Genomic DNA, 20179 nt, shown 5'->3' with positions numbered 1-20179 from the left:
ACTCAGTATCATTAAAAAAAAAAAAAAAAAAGAAGCATTCACCACATTAATTGAATAGATCCATAATCAAGAGGGGAAACTGGCAGAAATTATGTTTTTGTGTGTGTGTGTGTGTGTGTGTTTGTTTTCTTTTTTTTTTTTTTTTTTTTTTTTGAGACGGAGTCTTGCTCTGTCGCCCAGGCTGAAGTACAGTGGCGTGATCTCAGCTCACTGCAACCTCCACCTCCTGGGTTCAAGTGATTCTCCTGCCTCAGCCTCCTGAGTACCTGGGACTACAGGCACATGCCACCACACCCGGCTAATTTTTTATATTTTTAGTAGAGCAGGGTTTCACTGTGTTAGCCAGGATGGTCTTGATCTCCTGACCTTGTGATCCACCTGCTTTGGCCTCCCAAAGTGCTGGGATTACAGGCGTGAGCCACCGCGCCCGGCCTGGAAATTACATTTAATCACCCAATGTAATTGTTTCTGCTTTCATAGCCTTTGTTTCTACATAAGCCTTTGTTTCAACCTTGATTGTAGATTAGAATCACCTAGAGAGCCCACCTCCAGAGACTCTGATTTAACTGCTCAGGGTGCAGGCAAGGCATAGGCTCCTCCAGTGATTCTCATATCCAGCCAAAGTTGAGAACCAACTGTCAAAGTCTTTATAAATATCCCATGCTCAGTTTCTATGAAGAAAAAACAAAGATTTTATTTCAAAGAATTCATTATTCCACTATTCAAAAATTTCTAAGTAGGTGTTCAAAATCACCCTCATATTGAGGCTATAAAGGAGTCAAAAGAGAATTTGTTAGGAAGGTTTCTTTGGAAACAGTTGTTCTTTGACTCTCATCCCTAGAATGGAGAGAGAGAGAATATCTGCCCCTTCACCTTAGTTAAGAGAGAGAGGCTTCAGCAGTACTACTTAGAGAGTTTTATATTCATTCTACTAGCCAGGGAGACACAGTGGACTGGTATCTGACCACTGGAAAATTGTGAAGGCAGAGGTAGACTCACTAACTACTCCAGTGCTGGAAAGCAAGAAGTTAGCTGCTTTGGGATGGGCCTGTACTTCCAGTTGGTCAGGGCAATGGATGCCTACGCCAACTGCTCAGGGCAGCCCTGGAGGCTGATTCCCTGTGTCTTTTCAGTAGCCTGGTAAAGAGCTGGCTCACCAGATCTGAGTTCATTCAATAGGAAAACAGGCTAAAACATGAAAACTGATCTCAGAAGTTGCTTCTTTCTAATAAAGCCTGTTTGCAATCAGAGGTTGTCCCTCACTACAAAGGCACGTAGATGATCCTTGTCTCTATTTTCCTATGAATATGGAATGTAGGTGGAAGTGGAGCTCTTCATTATGGGACCACGGCCCCACTGAGTCCAGTCGACCCACAATCAGTCCAAGCATCATTCCTGGAGGACTCATGACAGTAGGAACTGTCAACTATGCACATTTCTGCTTATCCATTTCTCCCAATAAATGTTATTTTATATTTGTACCATGTGGCATTGATGGAGTGCATGTATTCATGCTACCTTTGCAAAATGACCACTAAGGAGAAAAAGCTAATCTGGTGCCTTTTAAGTCCCAAGAAGGGCTGCCTGGGGGAGCCACAGGATCTTAACAGAAAAAGTCTGTGAGTGCCTCCCGAGTAGAGTCAGTCAAAGGACTAGGGGCCGAGAGGGGAGCAGCAGTTCAGAGGAAACTCCAGTTCCTCTATCATGGAAAACACCATTGAGCATTCCCAACGGAATCCTCCGAATACTCCCACCCCAAACATTATCAGCTCTAAACACTTATTAGGTCCAGAGAACACCATCTTACAATACCAGTCATCATGTTCCTAATGCTTTTTACCTCCTCTCCCTCCCCATTCTTAGAGGAAATCATACTTAGCAACATAGATGGAGTGGAAGGTGAGCATAGAGAAAAGAAACATCACAGTCCCTCCCCTGGTTCCTGCCTGTAGAAGGTTCCATCAAGGGAAGGAGAAAGATTTTAACTTAATTTAAATGCAAAGATTTTATAATAACTTAACATAATGTACTTTTAGTTACTGAAATGAGACTGTGTTTTTATTCAATGTCACCAAGATATTTTTATTTCCTGAAAGTAAGAGAAATGTCATGGGAATGCGTACATTTTCAAGTTGGAACAGAAGGTACTTTCCCACTAAATAAATTTAAAGGGAGCAGAAGTCAAGAAAGAATTAGAGAAAGAAAGAGAAGGAAAGAAGGAAGAGAGAGAGGTGAGAGGGAGGAAGGAAGGAAGGAAAGAAAGAAGGAAGGTGTTTTCTGATTACATTCTTTGAATCAAGTTTTTCTAGTTTCCCTAAACATTTCACGAATATTTTGCATTATCTGATATTCTAAGTTTTACACCCATCAGATCAGAAAAACTTAGAATATCAGATAATGCTAAATATTGGTGCGAATGTAGGAAAATGGAACCCTCCTACTCTGCAGGGAGCGTCATCCAGCCACACCCATTTTGGAGAGTAGCCTGAGAGTACTTATTTGGATATGTGTGCTATGTCCACTATGACCAAACAATCCATACTGAGTACACCCAGGGGAACATGCACACGGGTCCCAAAGGGGATATGTACAAGGATGTTCATTGCAGCGTTGTTAGGGGTGACCAGCAATTGTTGGGAATGAATAAAAGAGAGCCTCGCTTCCAGCTGCCATATGGAAGGCACTCAGGGAGTAGAGTGATCGAGCTGTTGAATCAGGCAATCTGCAGTATCCACACAACACGTAAGTCCAGTTTAAACTGGAAGTTTTAAGATCACGCAAGAATATCTAAAGAATCTTAGTGGACACCTAGAGTCCATGTCACCTCTAACTGGACACTGACAAGGTCCCACATATTTTCTCCAAACAGCAAACCCCTATGCTATGACCTTTTAAAAATGTTAATCCCAATAATATAATCAATGACTTGGTTTATTTTCCATGTAGGTTCTGCATTCTCTGCTCAGTTTTTTTTTTTTTTTTTTTTTCCGGAGATGGACTTTTGCTCTGCTGCCTAGGCTGGAGTGCAGTGGCGCCACCTCGGCTCACTGCAACCTCTGCCTCCTGGGTTCAAGCGATTCTCCTGCCTCAGCCTCCTGAGTAGCTGGGATTACAGCCCCCTGCCACCACGCCCACTTAATTTTTGTATTTTTAGTAGAGATGGGGTTTCTCCATGTTGGCCAAGCTAGTCTCAAACTCCTGACCTCAAGTGATCTGCTGCCTTGGCCTTCCAAAGTGCTGGGGTTACAGGCATGAGCCACCGTGGCCGGCTTCTGCTCATTTTGAAGAGTTGTATTGTCTGTATTTTCAGAGCACATTGCTACTATATATTACACATTACGCTGTTTCTCTTATAAGCATCTTTTTTTTTTTTTTTGGACGGAGTCTCGCTCTGTTGCCCAGGCTGGAGTACAGTGATGTGATCTCGGGTCACTGCAATCTCCACCTCCTGGGTTCAAGTGATTCTCCTGCCTCAGCCTCCCGAGTAGCTGGGACTACAGGTGTGCACCATCATGCCCGGCTAATTTTTGTATTTTTAGTAAAGACAAGGTTTCGCCATGTTGGCTAGGCTGGTCTCAAACTCCTGACCTCTGGTGATCCGCCCGCCTCAGCCTCCCAAAGTGCTGAGATTAGAGGTATGAGCCACTGCACCTAGCTGCATCATTTTGTTGTATTAATAGTTCTACAGAAAGGACACACTTAAACCTCACCACAGGCTTTATTTCAATGTTTCCCTTCTTTTTCTTTGTCTGAAGCTCATTAACCCCCAGGTTTCTCAGGAGGGATCATTGAAATAGTTTCTAAGTTTGTTGCATATTCTTCAATATTTGCAGTGGACTATTTTGTTTTGATTTAGGTGAAATTCACATAGTACAAAATTAATCATTTTAAAGTGAACAATTCAGTGGCATTTAGTATATTCACAATATCATTCAACTACCACATCTATCTAGTTCCAAAACATTTTCATTAACCCCAGAAGAAACTCTGTCTCCAGAGTTACTCCCACAGCTCCTAGCAACCACCAATCTGCTTTCTATTTCTGTGACTATTCTGGATATGTCACATAAATGGAATCATACGGTATGTGATTTTTGTGTGTCTGGCTTCTTTCACTTAGCATAATGTTTTTGTGGTTCATCCATGTTGTAGTATCCATGTATCAGTCCTTCGTTCCTTTAATGATATTTCATTGCATAGCAGCTGTACTACGTTTTGTTTATCCATCTGTTGATGGATCTGTTGCTCATTTTTAAGTGAAATGAGGTTTCACATAATAGTGAGAGGGAGGGTGTATTAGTCCATTTCCACACTGCTGATAAAGGCATACCTGAGACTGAGTAATTTTTAAAGAAAAAGAGGTTTAATATGGACTCACAGTTCCATGTGGCTGGGGAGGCCTCACAATTGTGGCAGAAGGCAAAAGGAATGTCTTAACATGGCCGCAGGCAAAGAGGGAAAATGAGAACCAAGCAAAAGGGGTTTCCCCTTATAAAACCATCACATCTCCTGAGACTTATTCACCACCACGAGAACAGTACGGGGGAAACGGCCCCATGATTCAGTTAACTCTCACCAGGTCCCTCCCACAACACATGGGAATTATGGGAGCTACAATTCAAGATGATATTTGGGTGGGGACACAGCCAAACCATATTAGAGGGATAAGCCAGGGCAGATCTTCTGTCTTTTCAGCTCTATAGTTTGCTCTTTTGATGTTGTCAGAAAGTAATCACAAATATGACTTCATTCTTTCTGATATCTGTCTCTTCCATTGCCCTCCTCAACTTTTATTTGAACTTTTTACATTTGCTTTGTATTGGTTTCCCATTACTACCTAACAAACTAATGTTACTACACTAACAAAGCTAGTGTTAAAACAATAGAAACTTATTCTCTTACCATTTGGAGGCCAGAAGTCAAAGTAAGTCTTATGAGGCTAAAAAATCAAGGTGTCTGCAGGGCCACACTCCTGCTGGAGGCTCCAGGGGAGAATCTGTTCCCTTGCCTTTTCCATTGAGTACGTTGAGGTGTTGACTACAATTGAGTGATTGAGAACCACTGCTTAAGTTTGCAGTAATGAAAACTGAAAAAACCTGAAAGTATAATCTACCAATGGATTTTTTTCTCCTTTCACAAAGACATTTGAGACCTTTTGCTTTTTTTGTAAAGTTAAAAATCTGCAATAGAGGCAGTCCCTATTTCCAGGTCATATTTGAGGTACATTACTCACCAAGTAATTTCAAAACTTCTTAAAATCCATGTCTCCTGGGAGTTTCAGTACTGAATTTAGTGACACGGTGTCTATTCTCTCTAAAAAATGGGCCTTTTTAGGCATGAGCCACAGTATCTATTTTTTCTGCCTAATGTCATGTAAGAGCAAGAAATAACTTAAGATTTCTAAGAAAGAAATCTTAACTGATTTCTTAAGATGACCACATGATTTATCATCCAAACTAAGACATGTTTGAGAATGAAAGGCACTCACTTCATAATTATTACAAGGACAGTTGATGAAAATTAGGACTATCTGAGGCAAACTGGTATGACGGTCAACTTACTTATCCGTAATTAACCAATCCAGACAGGATAACTGTTGAGCCCACTGACAAGTGACATGATTCCAGGGTTAGATTGTCCGCAGTTCCCTACTTGCTTCTGAAAGCATAATGGAATTGGGAACAGCTGATTTACTCTGAGGAACACACACACAGAGAGAGAGAGAAAAACAATTGCCTTGTGATTTAAGTGCAGATATTGCTCTCCCCTCAATAAACTGTTTTTCTAGGAAATGTAAATTACCAAATTTCAGAAGTAAAAATCAGAATGTACCAAGAATCAATACACCAATATCAATTTTTATAAAGGCAGAGATAGTTAAAAAAAAAGTCATGCCCATCCCTGACATAAATGCCCCAAGCACAGCTTTTTCTTAAATTAAATAACTAAAGATTAGAAGTTCTGCTTTATTTTAAAATATTTTTATTTAAAAACTTGATATTGATTAATTATAATTTATATTTTTTCCTTTAATTTTCTTACATGAGGAATAATTTACATTGAGTTAAATATATGAACCTTAAGCCCACAAATTGATGCATTTTCACAAATGCATAAACACAATTAACATTACATGCCACCCATACCCATATTAACACACAAAATATTCCAGTCACCCCAGAGAGTTCCTGTGTGCCTCCTTCAGTCAATTCCCGCCTACTCCCAGAAGTAGTAGGTTCAGATGTCTATCACAGTAAATTACATTTGCCTCTGCCAGAACTTCATGTACAGGAATCATCTTAGTATACACCTTTTCGTGTTTGGCTTCTTTTACTCAGCATGTTTTTGAGATTCGTCCAGGTTTCTGCATGTGCCAGTAGTTCAATCCTTTCTACTGATAAGTAGTGTTCCATTGTTTGACTATACCACAATTTCTTTATCCTTTCTCCTTTTGGTGGACATTTAGGAATTTTTTCTCCTAGTTGTTAGCTATTATGAATAAGCCGGCTACAAACATTATTGTACAGTAGTTTGTGGACATAGTTTTCATTTCTCTTGAGTAATACCTAAGAATTGGATTGATGTGTTTATGAAAATATAGTCTGGTGGTTTTCATATCCTGTATTTAGTTTCTGTTTCACTATGCTGCCCAGGCTAGTCCCAAACTTCTGGCCTCAAGGAATCCTCCCAACTCAGTCTCCCAAAATGCTAGGATTACAGGTGTGAGCCACTGCGTCCTGACAATGTTAGTACATTTTTAAAAATCCAGTCTGTTCATCTTTATCTTATAATTGGAGTGTTTAGCTTTTACATTCAATGTAACTATGAATGTGGTTGGGCTTAAGTCTACCATTGCTATTTGTTTTCTGTTTGTCTTATGTGTTCTTTGTTCTTCTGTCTCTTTTTAATTTTTTTCCTGTCTTCTTTTGAGTTAATCAGTTTTTGTTTTTAGAATTCCATTTGTCACCTCCACTTCATGTACATGTATAGTTGACCCTTGAACAATGTGGGTTTGGGCTGCATGGGTCCACTTATATGTGGATTTTTAAAAATAAATTTGTTGGAAAAATTTTTGGAGATTTACAACAATTTGAAAAAACTTGCAGACAAACTATATAGCCTAGAAATACCAAAAAAATTCAGAAAAAGTGTCTCACAAATGCACACTAGTCTATGTGTTAATCAACTATTTATGTTAATGGTAAGGCTTCCAGTCAACAGTAGGCTATTAGTAGTTAAGTTTTGGGTGAGTCAAAACTTATGTGCAGATTTTTTACTGCACAGGGATCGTCACCCCTAATCTTTGAATTGTTCAAGGGTCATCTATAAATATATATATTTTTATTTTTATAATAATTGCTTTAGAGATTATGGCATGCATCTTTAACTTATGTTTACCTTTAAATAATATATTTCTTTTTTTTTTTTTTGAGACAGAGTCTCACTCTGTTGCCCAGGCTGGAGTGCAGTGGCACGATCTCGTCTCACTGCAACCTCCATCTCCTGAGTTCAAGTGATTCTTGTGCCTCAGCCTCTGGAGTAGCTGGAATTGCAGGCATGAGCCACCATGCCCAGCCTCAAATAATATTAAATGACCACAAACGATGTAAGAAACTTACAATTGTATAATTTAATTTTCCTCCTCCTCATCCTTCATCCTCTTATTGTCATGTATTATAAACCCCACAATACATTGTATGTTAAAAGCCCCCATGATATATTGATATGTTCATATTATTTTTACTTTAAAAATCAATCATCTTTTCTAGAAATGAAAAAATGTGTGATACAGTTAAATGCAAAATTAAAAGGTTTTTCCCAGGAGGCGGAGGTTGCAGTGAGCCAAGATTGTGCCGTTGCACTCTAGCCTGAGCGACAAGAGCGAAACTCTGTCTCAAAAAAAAAAAAAAAATTAAAAGATTTTTAAAATGTTTATGTACTTATTTACTTTTTCTGATATCCTTCATTCCTTATTGCAGATTTGATCTTCCATCTGACCTCATTGTCTTTCAACCTAAAGACTTCTCCTTCCCCTAGCATGTCTTATGGCACTGGTCTGGGGATAAATTCTTTCCACTTTTGTTTATAAATGTTATCTATTTGGCCTTAACTTTTTGAAGGATATTTTCACTGTATATAGACTTCCAGGTTCAGCTTTTTTTTTCTTTCAGCATTTTAAAGATGCTGTTCCATTGTTTGCTCATCTCCATTCTTTCTGATGAGAAGTCAGCCAAAAATTTTGTTATTATCCCCCTGTTTAAGATTCTGGATCTGTGAGTTGCCAACACCACCCTCAATCCCCCAACAGTTTTGCAAAATTCTTGACCATTATTTCTTCGGGTATTTTTCCTTCCCCACTCTCCCTTTCCTGTTCCTCTTAGGCTCCAATTACACGTCTATTAGATGATTTGATTATTACCTATAAGTCTCAAATATTTGTTCAGTTTTTTTCATTCATTTTTCTCTTTACATTTCATTTTAGACACTTTGTATTCAAATTCCCTGATCATTTCTTCCATGCTTATCAAAGTTGGCCATTAAGCCCAACTGATGAAATCTTCATATCTAATATTGTACTTTTTCAGTCCTAGCATTTCCATTGCATCTTTTCTGTAGTTTCTATTCCTGGAATGAAATTCCCTGCCTATATATTGTCCACCTCCCTGCACTCCAATCTTTTAAATGTATATACTATTGTTATTTTAAAGTCCTTGTCTGCTAGTTCCAACATCTTTTCCATCTGTGAGTCCGCTTTTATTAACTGTCACATTTTCTTGCTTCTTTATGTGTCTTAATTACAACAGCCCTAGCAAACTAATATACTGCCTTTTTCTCAATTGATTCAAAACTTTGGGGGTGGGGGAAGCGTGCTGTTTATTAGGTGCACTGAAATCCCCCAACTGCATGGCAAATTGTAGTGTTCAATAAATGTTTGTAGAATGAGAAATTTAACATCTTATTAGTAAGAAAAATCTAAAAATATAAGTTGCTTTTCTGATATTTGTTCTGAATTTGCTCAACTTAGAGGAGTTTAGACTGTGGCAGGAACATTATTTGTAGCTACTTCTATAGTTGACTGTGATGGCCTTGGGAGAGCAGTTTATGCCACATTAACAAGGGTAAACACAGGTCATGAATCATTGCATGGGAAGATGGGTGGCTGTACTGAACATAGATACATACTCAGATGACTTTCATATTCCCACACACAAGATAGCATATCCTAGGGGTTAAAACTGCAGCGTTGATGTCATACTCCCTTGATTCGAATTACGTCTCCAGAACTGAGTGGCCTGGAAAATTGTTTAATATTTTGGTGTCTTAATTTCTTTTTTTGAGACTCTCAGTCCCAGGCTGGGGTACAGTGGCATGATCATGGCTCATTGTAGCCTCGACCTCCTGGGCTCAAGTGATCCTCCCACATCAGTCTCCCAAGTATCTGGGACTACAGGTGCATGGTACTATGCCCAGGTATTATTATTTTTTTTTCTGTAGCAATGGGGTCTCCTTATGTTGTCCAGGCTGGTCTCAAACTCTTGGGTTCAAGTGATACTCCCATCTCAACCTCCAAAAATGCTGGAATTACAGGTATGAGCTACCACCCCTAGTAGTATCTTAATTTCCTTACTGAAAGGTGAAATGATACTAGGGCTTTAGTGAGGACTAAATGAGATAGACTACATAAAACGCTTAGGACATCAAACAGCACATGGTAAGTAATAAATGTCAGCTGTTGGGCTTTTGAGGAGTTCAATATATAGCACCTCTCTTTCTTGCCTGAATTCTGAATCATTTCAGGTATAAAATGGTAGAAGCAGCAGATGAAACATCAAAATGATATCTGTGTTATTGGTAAAGCTAGGTTGGAGAATTTAACTCATTGTGAGAGCAAGAGAGTCCTGAACTCCTTATTCTAGTGGTCCTCAAAATATATTCCAGTATCATCAGTCTCACCTAGGAACTTGTTGGAAATTGGGGCCCCACCTCAGCTATACTGAATCAGAAACTCTGGGAGTGGGGCCAGCGATTTGTGTTTTCACAAGCCCTAATAGTTTGACAACCACCACCTTCTCCATCCCAGTCTGGGACTTAGGAAATAGCATTCTAGGGGAAGACTGTCAGATACAAAGCTCTTTCTCACAGTCCAGATGAAGGAAAGAGTGAAGAGGAAGAAGCAAATTAGACCATAGCCAAGAAAGTTCCAAAACAGACAAAAGATGTCAAGAAAGAACAGAAGTAATGAGTAGAGGTAGCCCTTGGAGGAATTTTGCTATAAAGAAACAGAGAAATGGAGTGGTTGATTGAGGGGCATGTAGACTCGATACAAAGATTATAAATAAAATTGGCTGGTTAGTTTCTTCAGGAATTTATATATCTATCATATCACTTACAGATGACTCCCATGGAGATAATTCTTTTTTTTTTTTTTTTTTTTTTTTTGAGACAGGGTCTTACTTTGTCTCCCAGGCTGCAGTGCAGTCATGCTGTCTGGGTGCTGGGCTCACTGCACCCTCTGCCCTCTGGCTTCAAGCATTCTCCTGCCTCAGCCTCCCTAGCAGCTGGGATGACAGGCGTGCCCTACCTTTCCTGGCTAATTTTTGTATTTTTAGTACAGGCGGGGTTTCTCCATGTTGGCCAGGCTTGTCTCAAACTCCTGACCTCAAGTGATCCACCTGCTTCGGCCTCCCAAAGTGCTGGGATTACAGGTGTGAGCCACCATGCCTGGCCTATGGAGATAATTCTTATAATTTAGAATTTTTGTGGCTGCAGTCTTGGCAATAGAATCATCAAAACAAGAATTCATTTGATTTTAAGAGTGAAAATCATTTAATAAGCTAAAGCTTGTTGAAGGTCAGACACTTTACATATATTTATTTAAGATTCACGGAATTAAGTGTCATTATCTCCATTTTATAGAGACTAAGTAACAGGACCTAAACTGAGAGGAGAAATTTTCAACCAGGCATTTTGGCTTTCATGTACTTATTTTTACTCCTACCAGGTCTTCTCCTGTAAAATAGAGCTTAAAAGACTCTTAAATCAAGGTCTGATGCCTAAAAATCTGTATGTACATCAGCAGAAGGATATAAATACTGACAGCATTTTCATTCATTGGGGAATTGAGCCGAGATCAGAAGAAGCATATTACTATTACAGAGTCACAAGATCTCAGGTATCAAATGTCAAATTAAGTGACATTAGCATGACTGGCCAAGGTTTATCTCTGCCACTCTTTTTTCCTTCAGTAAATCCAGAAAGAATCAAAGGATTCTTTGATTCTTATTGGATTGGATAAAGGATTTTTTTTAAATACATGGAGAGAGAACAACGCTTTATTCATACTGGAGTGTGGGGTCCAAAATAGGCCCTAATTGGTTAATGAGAGATCTGTGTGTTATGTGTAGGAGAAATCTAGAAAAGCAGCTCCATCCATGGTAAAACCCTCCTGTGGTAGAGAGTTCATCTGCAGCCCAGCTCTTCTCACCACTGCTGCTAGAGGAGGAAACTGGGAAGGTTGCACATGGAGAAAAACTCAAAAACAGACGACGGAAGGGGAAGCAGTTGGTGAAAGTCGTGTTAGGGAAGTGATGACATGAGATGCCAGCATTTCGTGTTGGACATACTTCTCTACCTTCTTCGAAGAATCTTTTTTTTTTCTGAGATGGAGTCTCACTCTGTCGCCCAGGCTGGAGTGCAGTGGCGCCATCTTGGTTCGCTGCAACCTCCACCTCCTGGGTTCAAGCAATTCTCCTGCCTTAGCCTCCTGGGTAGCTGGGATTACAGGCACATGCCACCATATGCCTGGCTAATTTTTGTATTTTTAATAGAGACAGAATTTCACCATGTTGGCCAAGCTGGTCTTGAACTCCTGACCTCAAGTGATCCACCCATCTTGGCCTCCCAAAGTGCTGGGATTACAGACATGAGCCACCACACCCAGCTGAAGTATCTTACTCAGAGTTTTAACACTACTTAGTGGCCTTAGAGGCAATAATCCAGTTCTTCTTCAGCCACTTCCTGGGGCCTCCAAAAAAATATTTCAGCTATAAGACACTGGGAAAAGAGAGAAAAACTGCCAAATTACCACCCTCCCCATGTCCCCAGTCCTACCCTTCTACTAGGGTTGGATGGGTGGGTGTACCCGATGGGAACAAACCTCAGGGAGCAGATTTTCAGGCTGGGTATGTTTTGAAGCTGGAGAGAATTAAGTCCACTTCTAGTTAAAAATGACAATGATGCCCCACCCAGCTTGGGTGTTCTTGAAGCTGGGGGGAGTGGGAAAGAAACCATGATGCCCTCTGTTCTTGCCTGTGGCTCCAGGCTGGACCAAGTTCTTGTGGTGATGTCCACAGTGCAGCTCCTCACCCAAGACTGGGAAATGGAATTGAAGTGTGGAATAGGGGTAGTCTCAGGGTAGGCAGTGTTAAGGGAACCGGTTTTGAGTCTGACCCCGATTACCCATGTGTCCTTGGATAAGTGTGTGATGATGTTGGTTTATGCAGGTGCAAGTAGCCTTTCATTTTCCTCATGGCCATGAAACTCCCTTCCAGAGAGGGGATTTATGGAAGCCTCCTCCCGAGAGCGGGGATTTCTAGGAGCCCCAGAAATTGCTGCTTTTAGTCAGATAAGGGAAGGTCTGAGAATGCTTCATTTTGCATTTGCTGAATTTCAAATATTTTCAGCTTAAAATAATCTTCACACAAACTCTGGGGTTCTGAGTAGGTCCCCTCAACATGCTAAAAAGCCAAAATGGCAAGAAAAAAGAGACATATAACAAAAGATAGAAGAGATATAGATAAATAAGACATGGTAAAAGATGAGCATAATTTTAAAGTTTTGAAATCAAAGATAAGTAAAAGGCAGAATAAAATAAACTGTTTATATAATAAAATAAGATAGAACAGTAAAAACTCGACAATATACAAAGCAGCAACATTGAAAGTAAATAAACTAAATGAACATAGGAATAATAAAATAATAATTAAACCAACAGGTCCAGCTATGAGTATGTACAAAAAAGGAAAAAATTAGAGTGCAGAACAGTGCCAAGGGAATGTGATAGGGACTAGGGATAAAAAGCTGGTTGCTGGCCAGGAGCAGTGGCTCTTGTTCATTCAATTGATTGGTTATTTCCTGAATGTAATGTCCAAGAATGTAATGTCCACAAAGACTAGGACTGTGCCTATCTTGTTCACTACCATACCCCCAATGCCTAAAGCAATGCACCTGGCACGTATCAAATTTTTTGAACAAATTAATAAATTATAGTCTCTAAGGGATAGTCAGCTAAATTAAAATATAAGAGGCCAAGCGAGTCTGAAAGTTTTATTGAAATATTTGCTTTAAAATGTTAATTTGCACAATATTAACTTGCAGTTATTTATAGAATGCAATGCAAACATCAGATATGTGGTCTTCTCTAACCCAAGATTTCATTATTCAAATATGTTTCATCAGCTCTTGAGATAGTGTCCTTGCATGGGATAGCTAAATTTGGAATAAATACCAATATTTGCATGCAAATCCATCATTCTCCCTGTCTATTTCTTAGAAATTTATATGCTATCCAAAGGTAGGGAGACTAGACAGAAAATATGTGGCTTGAATGAGAATTGCTTCAACTGGAGGCAATTGTAATCCTTGAAGTCAATAGAAGTTACACATTCATCTTACTCCAGAAATGGAATTCTCTTTTCAATGCTCATCTTTGAAAGAGCAACCCATATGACTAAGACAAACGAACATATCTAAGAACATTGAAATCATTCTATGGGAAAAATCAGTTTCATTTTTGGTAGTTAATAGTTTCTCTTTTTAGCATGCATTGTAAATTTAGTATATATGATAAATTGAGCTGTCAAAAATATTCCCCTGGCCAGGCACGGTGGCTCATGCCTGTAATCCCAGCACTTTGGGAGGCTGAGGCGGGTGGATCACTTGAGGTCAGGAGTTCGAGACCAGCCTGGCCAACATGGTGAAACCCCATCTCTACTAAAAATACAAAAATTAGCTGGGCAGTAGTGGCATGTGCCTGTAATCCCAGCTACTCAGGTAGCTGAGGCAGAAGAATCTCTTGAGCCTGGGAGGCGGAAGTTGCGGTGAGCCAAGATAGCACCACTGCACTCCAGTTGGTGGTGACAGAGTGAGAACCTGTCTCAAAAAAAAAAAAAAAAAAAAAAAAAAAAAATTCCTCTTTTTAAAAACACTTCAATCATTAAGGAATAAAGAAAAATATTATTGCTTATAGTACATAGCTAGCTCTTATACCTTCCTAATCAAAGGTAGAGGTAGCATAAGTTAATGAAAACAATATCCCATTCCTTAGTTTATTCATTAGCTCCAGCTTCTCTTCACTAAATCCGTTATTGAACAGCCAATAAAATCATTCAGTTTATGTTTTACCATTTGTTAAAATTAGTCTAGGTTGATTTCCAACTGGAAAGGTACCTGGGTGTCTTTCCCATCTTGATTTTCTGCCTCAAACTTCCAGAAGAAAAGAAAGGTTTCTATACACATTGTATCTGTGGAACAAAGGTTTCCCCACCTGCATCCCAGGCCTCTGTTTAGAATTCAAGAATTGTGTTACTACTGTGTTGGATAAGATCATAGGACTGTATAGAGGTATGTTCCTAGGGGTAAAGCTACATCCCTTTGGATGTATTCTTAGGTCAACCAATTTATATCCTTGCCTTTAATCTTATTGCCCTTAGGGTTGATACTACCCTAAAAGTCAGGAAAGAAAACCTGGCTTAGAACTAGGAGTGCTATTCTACATTCAACGTTCAAAAACTCTTCTGTTGGTGGTTGACTCACCAACATCCATTTAGCCCCAAAAAACAGTCTAAATCAATTTTAGTAATTCTATGTATCTCCCAAATTGGAATGATGAAAAATATTCCTGGGTTGCCAATGGCAGAATTGTGCTACTGAATCCACCAAGCCTGAAGCCTGCTCTGCCTCTTGGAGTTTGATTTATTGAAATAATGAACTTCTTTATTGTCTAAGCCAGTTTGAATCAGTTTTTGTCACATACAGCGGAAAGTATCCTAACTCATGCAGCTCCTCTAGGAAAGAAGTCCACTGTCATGATTCCGATTCACTAAGGACATCAGAGTTCTGGTTCAGGGAGCATCTTCATCTAAATTCTCTGAGACCAGTGCCTTCTGAGCCTCAGATGAACCAGTTTGTAACTTTTTGAATACAGTCTGCCTTGACTATGGCCCCTGGAGTTTCTAAAGGCTATTACCAGTTTTACTTATTCATGCTTTGGAACCCATTGAGTTTCTCCAGGGGTTCGAAGATCCAGTGTGTTCCACTGTGGCATTTTCTTTAAAAATTCATGTCTAGGCCAGGCGCAGTGGCTCATGCCTATAATCCTAGCACTTTGGGAGGCCAAGGTGGGAGGATTACGAGGTCAGGAGTTCGAGACCAGCCTGGCCAACATAGTGAAACCCCTTCTCTACTAAAAATACAAAAATTAGCCAGGTGTGGTGGCATGTGCCTGTAGTCCCAGCTACTTTGGGAGGCTGAGACAGGAGAATCGCTTGAACCTGGGAGGCAGAGGTTGTAGTGAGCCGAGACTGCACCATTGCACTCCAGCCTGGGTGACAGAGCTAGACTCTGTCTTAAAAAAAAAAAAAAAAAGTGATGTTTAGCAGCTTCAGTGACCGTAGATGCATGAGGCGCTGGATTATCATACTTTTTCTAACCTAAGTCTGCAGACTTGCATATTATTTATAGTTGACTCTCTGTCCCCATAAACAAATGGAAATGAGATGTGCACTCACTTCTGAGATTGTCACATCTAGTTTGATAAGCAGACCTAAGGTATTTGAATTTATTTATTTATTTTTGAGATGGAGTCTCACTCTGTCGCCCAGGCTGGAGTGCAGTGGCACGATCTCGGCTCACTGCAACCTCCGCCTCCCTGCAACCTCCGCCTCCCAGGTTCAAACAGTTCTTCTGCCTCAGCCTTCTGAGTAGCTGGGATTACAGGACATGCCACCACATTTGGCTAATTTTTAATATTTTTTTGTAGGGACGGTGTTTCCCCTTGTTGGCCAGGCTGGTCTCAAACTTCCCACCTCAGGTGATCCGCCCACCTTGGCCTCCCAAAGTGCAGGGATTACAGGCATGAGCCACTGTGCCCAGCCAGGTATTTGAATTTAAGCAAGGCATCTAACAAGAACTCTTATGTCAGCTTAAGACATCTCAAGGCCTTTCATGGACAAGTTGGAGAAATGTGAACTGGCTACACAGGCAAATTTATTAATGTTTAAAACTGCATACCTGCAGAATGTTGATTCATGGATCAAGGTCAATTTAGAAAAAGTTCTCCAAAGCCTGCTCTGAAGCACAGTCATCAGATATGTTCTATTCAACGTTTTTATCAATGAATAAGATGAAAATATAGAAAGCATGTTTTTTGTATCATTTCCCTATGATACGAAATGGAAGAAAATGACAATATGATGGCTCACTGAAGCAAAGTCTGAAAATAATTTAACAAGCTGGATCAATGAGCCAACTGTACAAGGAGCTGTTTTCATGAATGATATAAAAATATGGTGAAGATTATGTAAAAATTATTTTTTAAACTAGGGATACATAAATAGAAAAATTGGTATCCATATTCCTATATCTGATGGACTGTCATATGAAATGAGAGAGAGATATTGTCTCTGTCTCAATAAAGTAGGTCTAAGATAATTTTTTTGGCTCAATAATGAAGGGAATCTTTAACATTTGAAGACAAAGGAAAAGAAAAGAATTACCTGAAAAAAAAAGAAAAGAAAAGAATTACCTGAAGCCAGGAGCAGTGGCATATGCCTGTAGTCAGCTTCTTGGGAGGCTGAGGTGAGAGGATTGATTGAGCCCAGGAATTTGAGTCTAGCCTGGGCAACATAGTGAGACCCCATCTAAACAAAATTATCTGAATTAGGATCTAGTGATAAGTGAGATTGCTATGGTTTATAAATTCAAACCAAATCTGAGGGGCTATACTTTTGTTTTATAGATAACTTGGAGGAGATGAAATCTAAACTTTCTTTCCATGGGGTTTATTTTTTTAAACTAGCCTCTCATTCTTTGTGTTTTAATTGTAGCATTTAGTTGCTTTACATTTGCTATAATTATTGATATATTTGGTTTTAAATCTACCAAATTATTATGTGATGTATACTTGTTCTGCCTGTTCTATGCTCCTTTTTCTCTCCATTCTTGTCTCTTTTATATTGATCTTTTCTCTTTTCTTTCCTTTATTTTTTATTTTTTGGCAGAGTCTCGCTTTGCTGGCCAGGCTAGAGTGTGGTGGTGCGATCAAGTGATTCCTGCCTTAGTCTCTGAAGTAGCTGGGACTACAGGCACCTGCCATCATACCAGGCTAATTTTTGTATTTTTAGTAGAGACAGGATTTCACCATGTTGGCCAGGCTGGTCTGGAACTCCTGGCCTCAAGTGATCCGCCTGTCTCGGCCTCCCAAAGTGCTGGGATTACAGGTGTGAACCACTATGCCCAGCCGATAATTGATATTTTTAACAATTCTACTTTTAATCTCTATTTGCTAGGATATTATACAGCTTTTACTCTTCCTTTGGTGGTTGCCTTAGAGACTATAGCATGCAGATTTTTAGCAAGCATTAGACTTGACAAAGTCTAATGTCAACTGGTATTTTTACCCTTTTCCAGTAGGAGGCTTTTAAGCCCTGTAACTCCATATACCTCCCTCCCAAATTATATACTGTTGTGGTCTTGTATCTATAAATATTTTAAACTGCACAATACATTATTTTTGTTTTATATAGTTAACTATTTATTTAGAGTTACTAGTTGCTGTACTCTAAGGTGTCCCTGATAATTTATGTTGAAAACTCAATTATCAATTCAACAGTCTTGGGAGGTGGGGCTTTTGGGGAAGAGCTAGGTGAAAGGATTAATGGGTTTGTGGGAGTAGGTTCACTCTCTCTTGCCCTTCCGTCTTCTGCCATGTGAAGGCGCAGCAAGAAGGCTCTCAGCCCCTTGATCTTGAACTTCTCAGCCTCCACAAGTATGAGGAAATAAATTTCTGTTCTTTATAAATTATCCAGTCTGAGATATTCTGTTATACCAGCACAAATGAACGAAGACCCTAGCATAATTATTATTTTATTGCTTCATGTTTCTTCCTCTATTTCTGACCTTCTGTGTGGGTTCATTTTCCTTTTAGCTGAACACCTTTTAATACTTGTAGTATGGGCTTGCTGGGGATGAATTCTCACTCTATTTTTTTCTTGAAAAAAATCCTTTTTTCTACGTCATTTCTAAAGAGTATTTTCACTATTTATAGATGCTTGCTAAGTCACTATGGCAGTTATTTTCCTTCAGCACATTGAAAATGCCATGTTATTGTCTTCTGGCTTCCATTGCTTCCACTGAGAAGTAAGCTATCATTTCAGTTGTTGTTCCTTTTAAGATGATCTGTCTTTTTTTCCTCTGGCTGACTTTTTTGTTTTAGACTAATTAGAGATCTGAAGTGATTTTACCTTTATTTCCTTCAGTTTAAGCCAATTGTGAAATTTCACAGTGATTTCTGAAGTAGGGGCAGAAGGAAGGCGGTGTTAGGAATCATCGGGATGGCCGGGTGTGGTGGCTCACGCCTGTAATCCCAGCACTTTCGGAGGCTGAGGCGGGTGGATCATGAGGTCAGGAGTTCAAGACCAGCCTGGCCAAGATGGTGAAACCCCGTCTCTACTAAAAATACAAAAAAATTAGCTGGGCGTGGTGGCGTGGGCCTGTAGTCCCAGCTACTCAGGAGGCCGAGGCAGGAGAATCTCTTGAATCCGGGAGGCAGAGTTTGCAGTGAGCCGAGATTGCGCCACTGCACTCTAGCCCCAGCAACAGAGCGAGACTCCGTCTCAAAAGAAAAAAAAGAATAATCGGGGCTGTGGCCCAGTTGGCCCTCAGAGGTGCAGGCAGGGTGGGCCCTCACCGGGGCAGCTGCAGGGGCATGGACTGCCCCGCCCGCAGATAGGTGATGTTCCGAGAGCGTAAAAGCTGGTAGGTGATGTCCTCCACAGCTTCCAGCTTGCGCAGCTCGATCAGGGCATCCCCTGCTGTGGCCAGTGAGTTGGTGATCAGCTCGGCAACCTTGGAGTCGCCCTCAGCAGAGATGATGGCCGCCTTTTTCTGCTGCTCAGCCTTTTCCACCACAAATCTGGCCCTCTCTGCTTCCTGCTGAGCTATCTGTTTGGCTTCCACCGCTTCTATGAACTCCTTCCCGAGGGTCAGATATGTCAAGGACACGTCGTCCAGGATGAGCCCAAAGGTGTCTGCTCGCTCCGTAAGGTCATCGCTCACCTGCCTGGAGATCTGCTCTCTCTGGGTGATTAGATCTCCAGCTTCAAAGCGAGCCACCACTGACTTGAGGATCTTGTTCGTGATGGACGGCGGCACACGCTCATGATGGTCCTCTCCGATGCTGGTGAAGATGTGAGGAAGCTGGCTAGCGACGGGCCGGAAGATGATGCGCAGTGTGATGTTGACATTCTGTAAATCTTTGCTACCAGTGATGACTGGCACATTACATGGTTGAGAACGGCAGTCAAAGATCATTGATTTCTGTAACCATGGGATGAGAAAGTGAGTCCCTTTCCCTACCACAATGTCCCGTACTCCATGGAATCGTTCAAATACGACAGCTCTGTGCCCAGCGTCCACACTACATAAGGCAGAGTTCACCACGCCTCCTGCAACAGCTAAGGCCAGGCCAAACTTGCCGATGAACTCAAACATTTTGGCAGCCATGCTTTCTTCTGCTGGACCCTCTCACACCTGCTTCCACCCTGACGTCCACACGAATTCCCTAGCCACATATACTGCGCGTGCGCCGCACTGCTTCTCCTCGGCCCGCTCTCCTTCCCTGGCTGCTTTTTAAGAGTTTCTGTCTTCTTTGGATTTTCAGCCTTTTTACTCCAATGTGCCTAGGTGAAAACCTTTTCCTGTCCTGCTTTGGGCTTGTAGGGCTTCTGGAATTGGTTGGACTGATGTCTGTACAAGATTTACTTCTCTGTTACCCCAGATCCATGCGCTAACCTTATTGACACAAATTCATATCTGCCTTCTGTGGTAGCTGTTCCCTGATCCTTGTCACACTTGAGCACAACCTGCCAGCGGCTTATCTCACACACTTGCTATGTGCTTT

General features: G+C 40.6%; 1 protein-coding gene across 2 annotated transcripts; it reads right to left on the bottom strand.

Annotated features, from left to right (window-relative positions):
• Positions 1-18963: 18963 nt before the first annotated feature.
• On the bottom strand, positions 18964-19782 carry LOC129044433 (prohibitin 1-like). 2 transcript variants are annotated; one of them, XM_054502333.1, is made up of 2 exons: positions 19366-19782; positions 18964-19014 (listed from the first exon to the last, which is right to left on the bottom strand). In XM_054502333.1, exons 1-2 carry the CDS (start codon positions 19780-19782, stop codon positions 18964-18966), a joined length of 468 nt encoding a protein of 155 aa, XP_054358308.1. The 2 variants fall into 2 exon arrangements, with proteins under 2 accessions (XP_054358308.1, XP_054358307.1); XM_054502332.1 differs by having other exon boundaries at positions 18964-19782.
• Between the last annotated feature and the right edge of the window lie 397 nt (positions 19783-20179).

Source organism: Pongo pygmaeus, chromosome 13, assembly GCF_028885625.2.
Source record: "Pongo pygmaeus isolate AG05252 chromosome 13, NHGRI_mPonPyg2-v2.0_pri, whole genome shotgun sequence".
Lineage (NCBI taxonomy): Eukaryota > Metazoa > Chordata > Mammalia > Primates > Hominidae > Pongo > Pongo pygmaeus.
The sequence above is the reverse complement of the archived record's forward strand: the minus strand, read 5'-3'. Positions and strand labels throughout refer to the sequence as shown.

Excerpts from the sequence above, each read along its gene's own strand:
- LOC129044433 (XM_054502332.1), bottom strand. The coding sequence starts at position 19,782 with ATGGCTGCCAAAATGTTTGAGTTCATCGGCAAGTTTGGCCTGGCCTTA.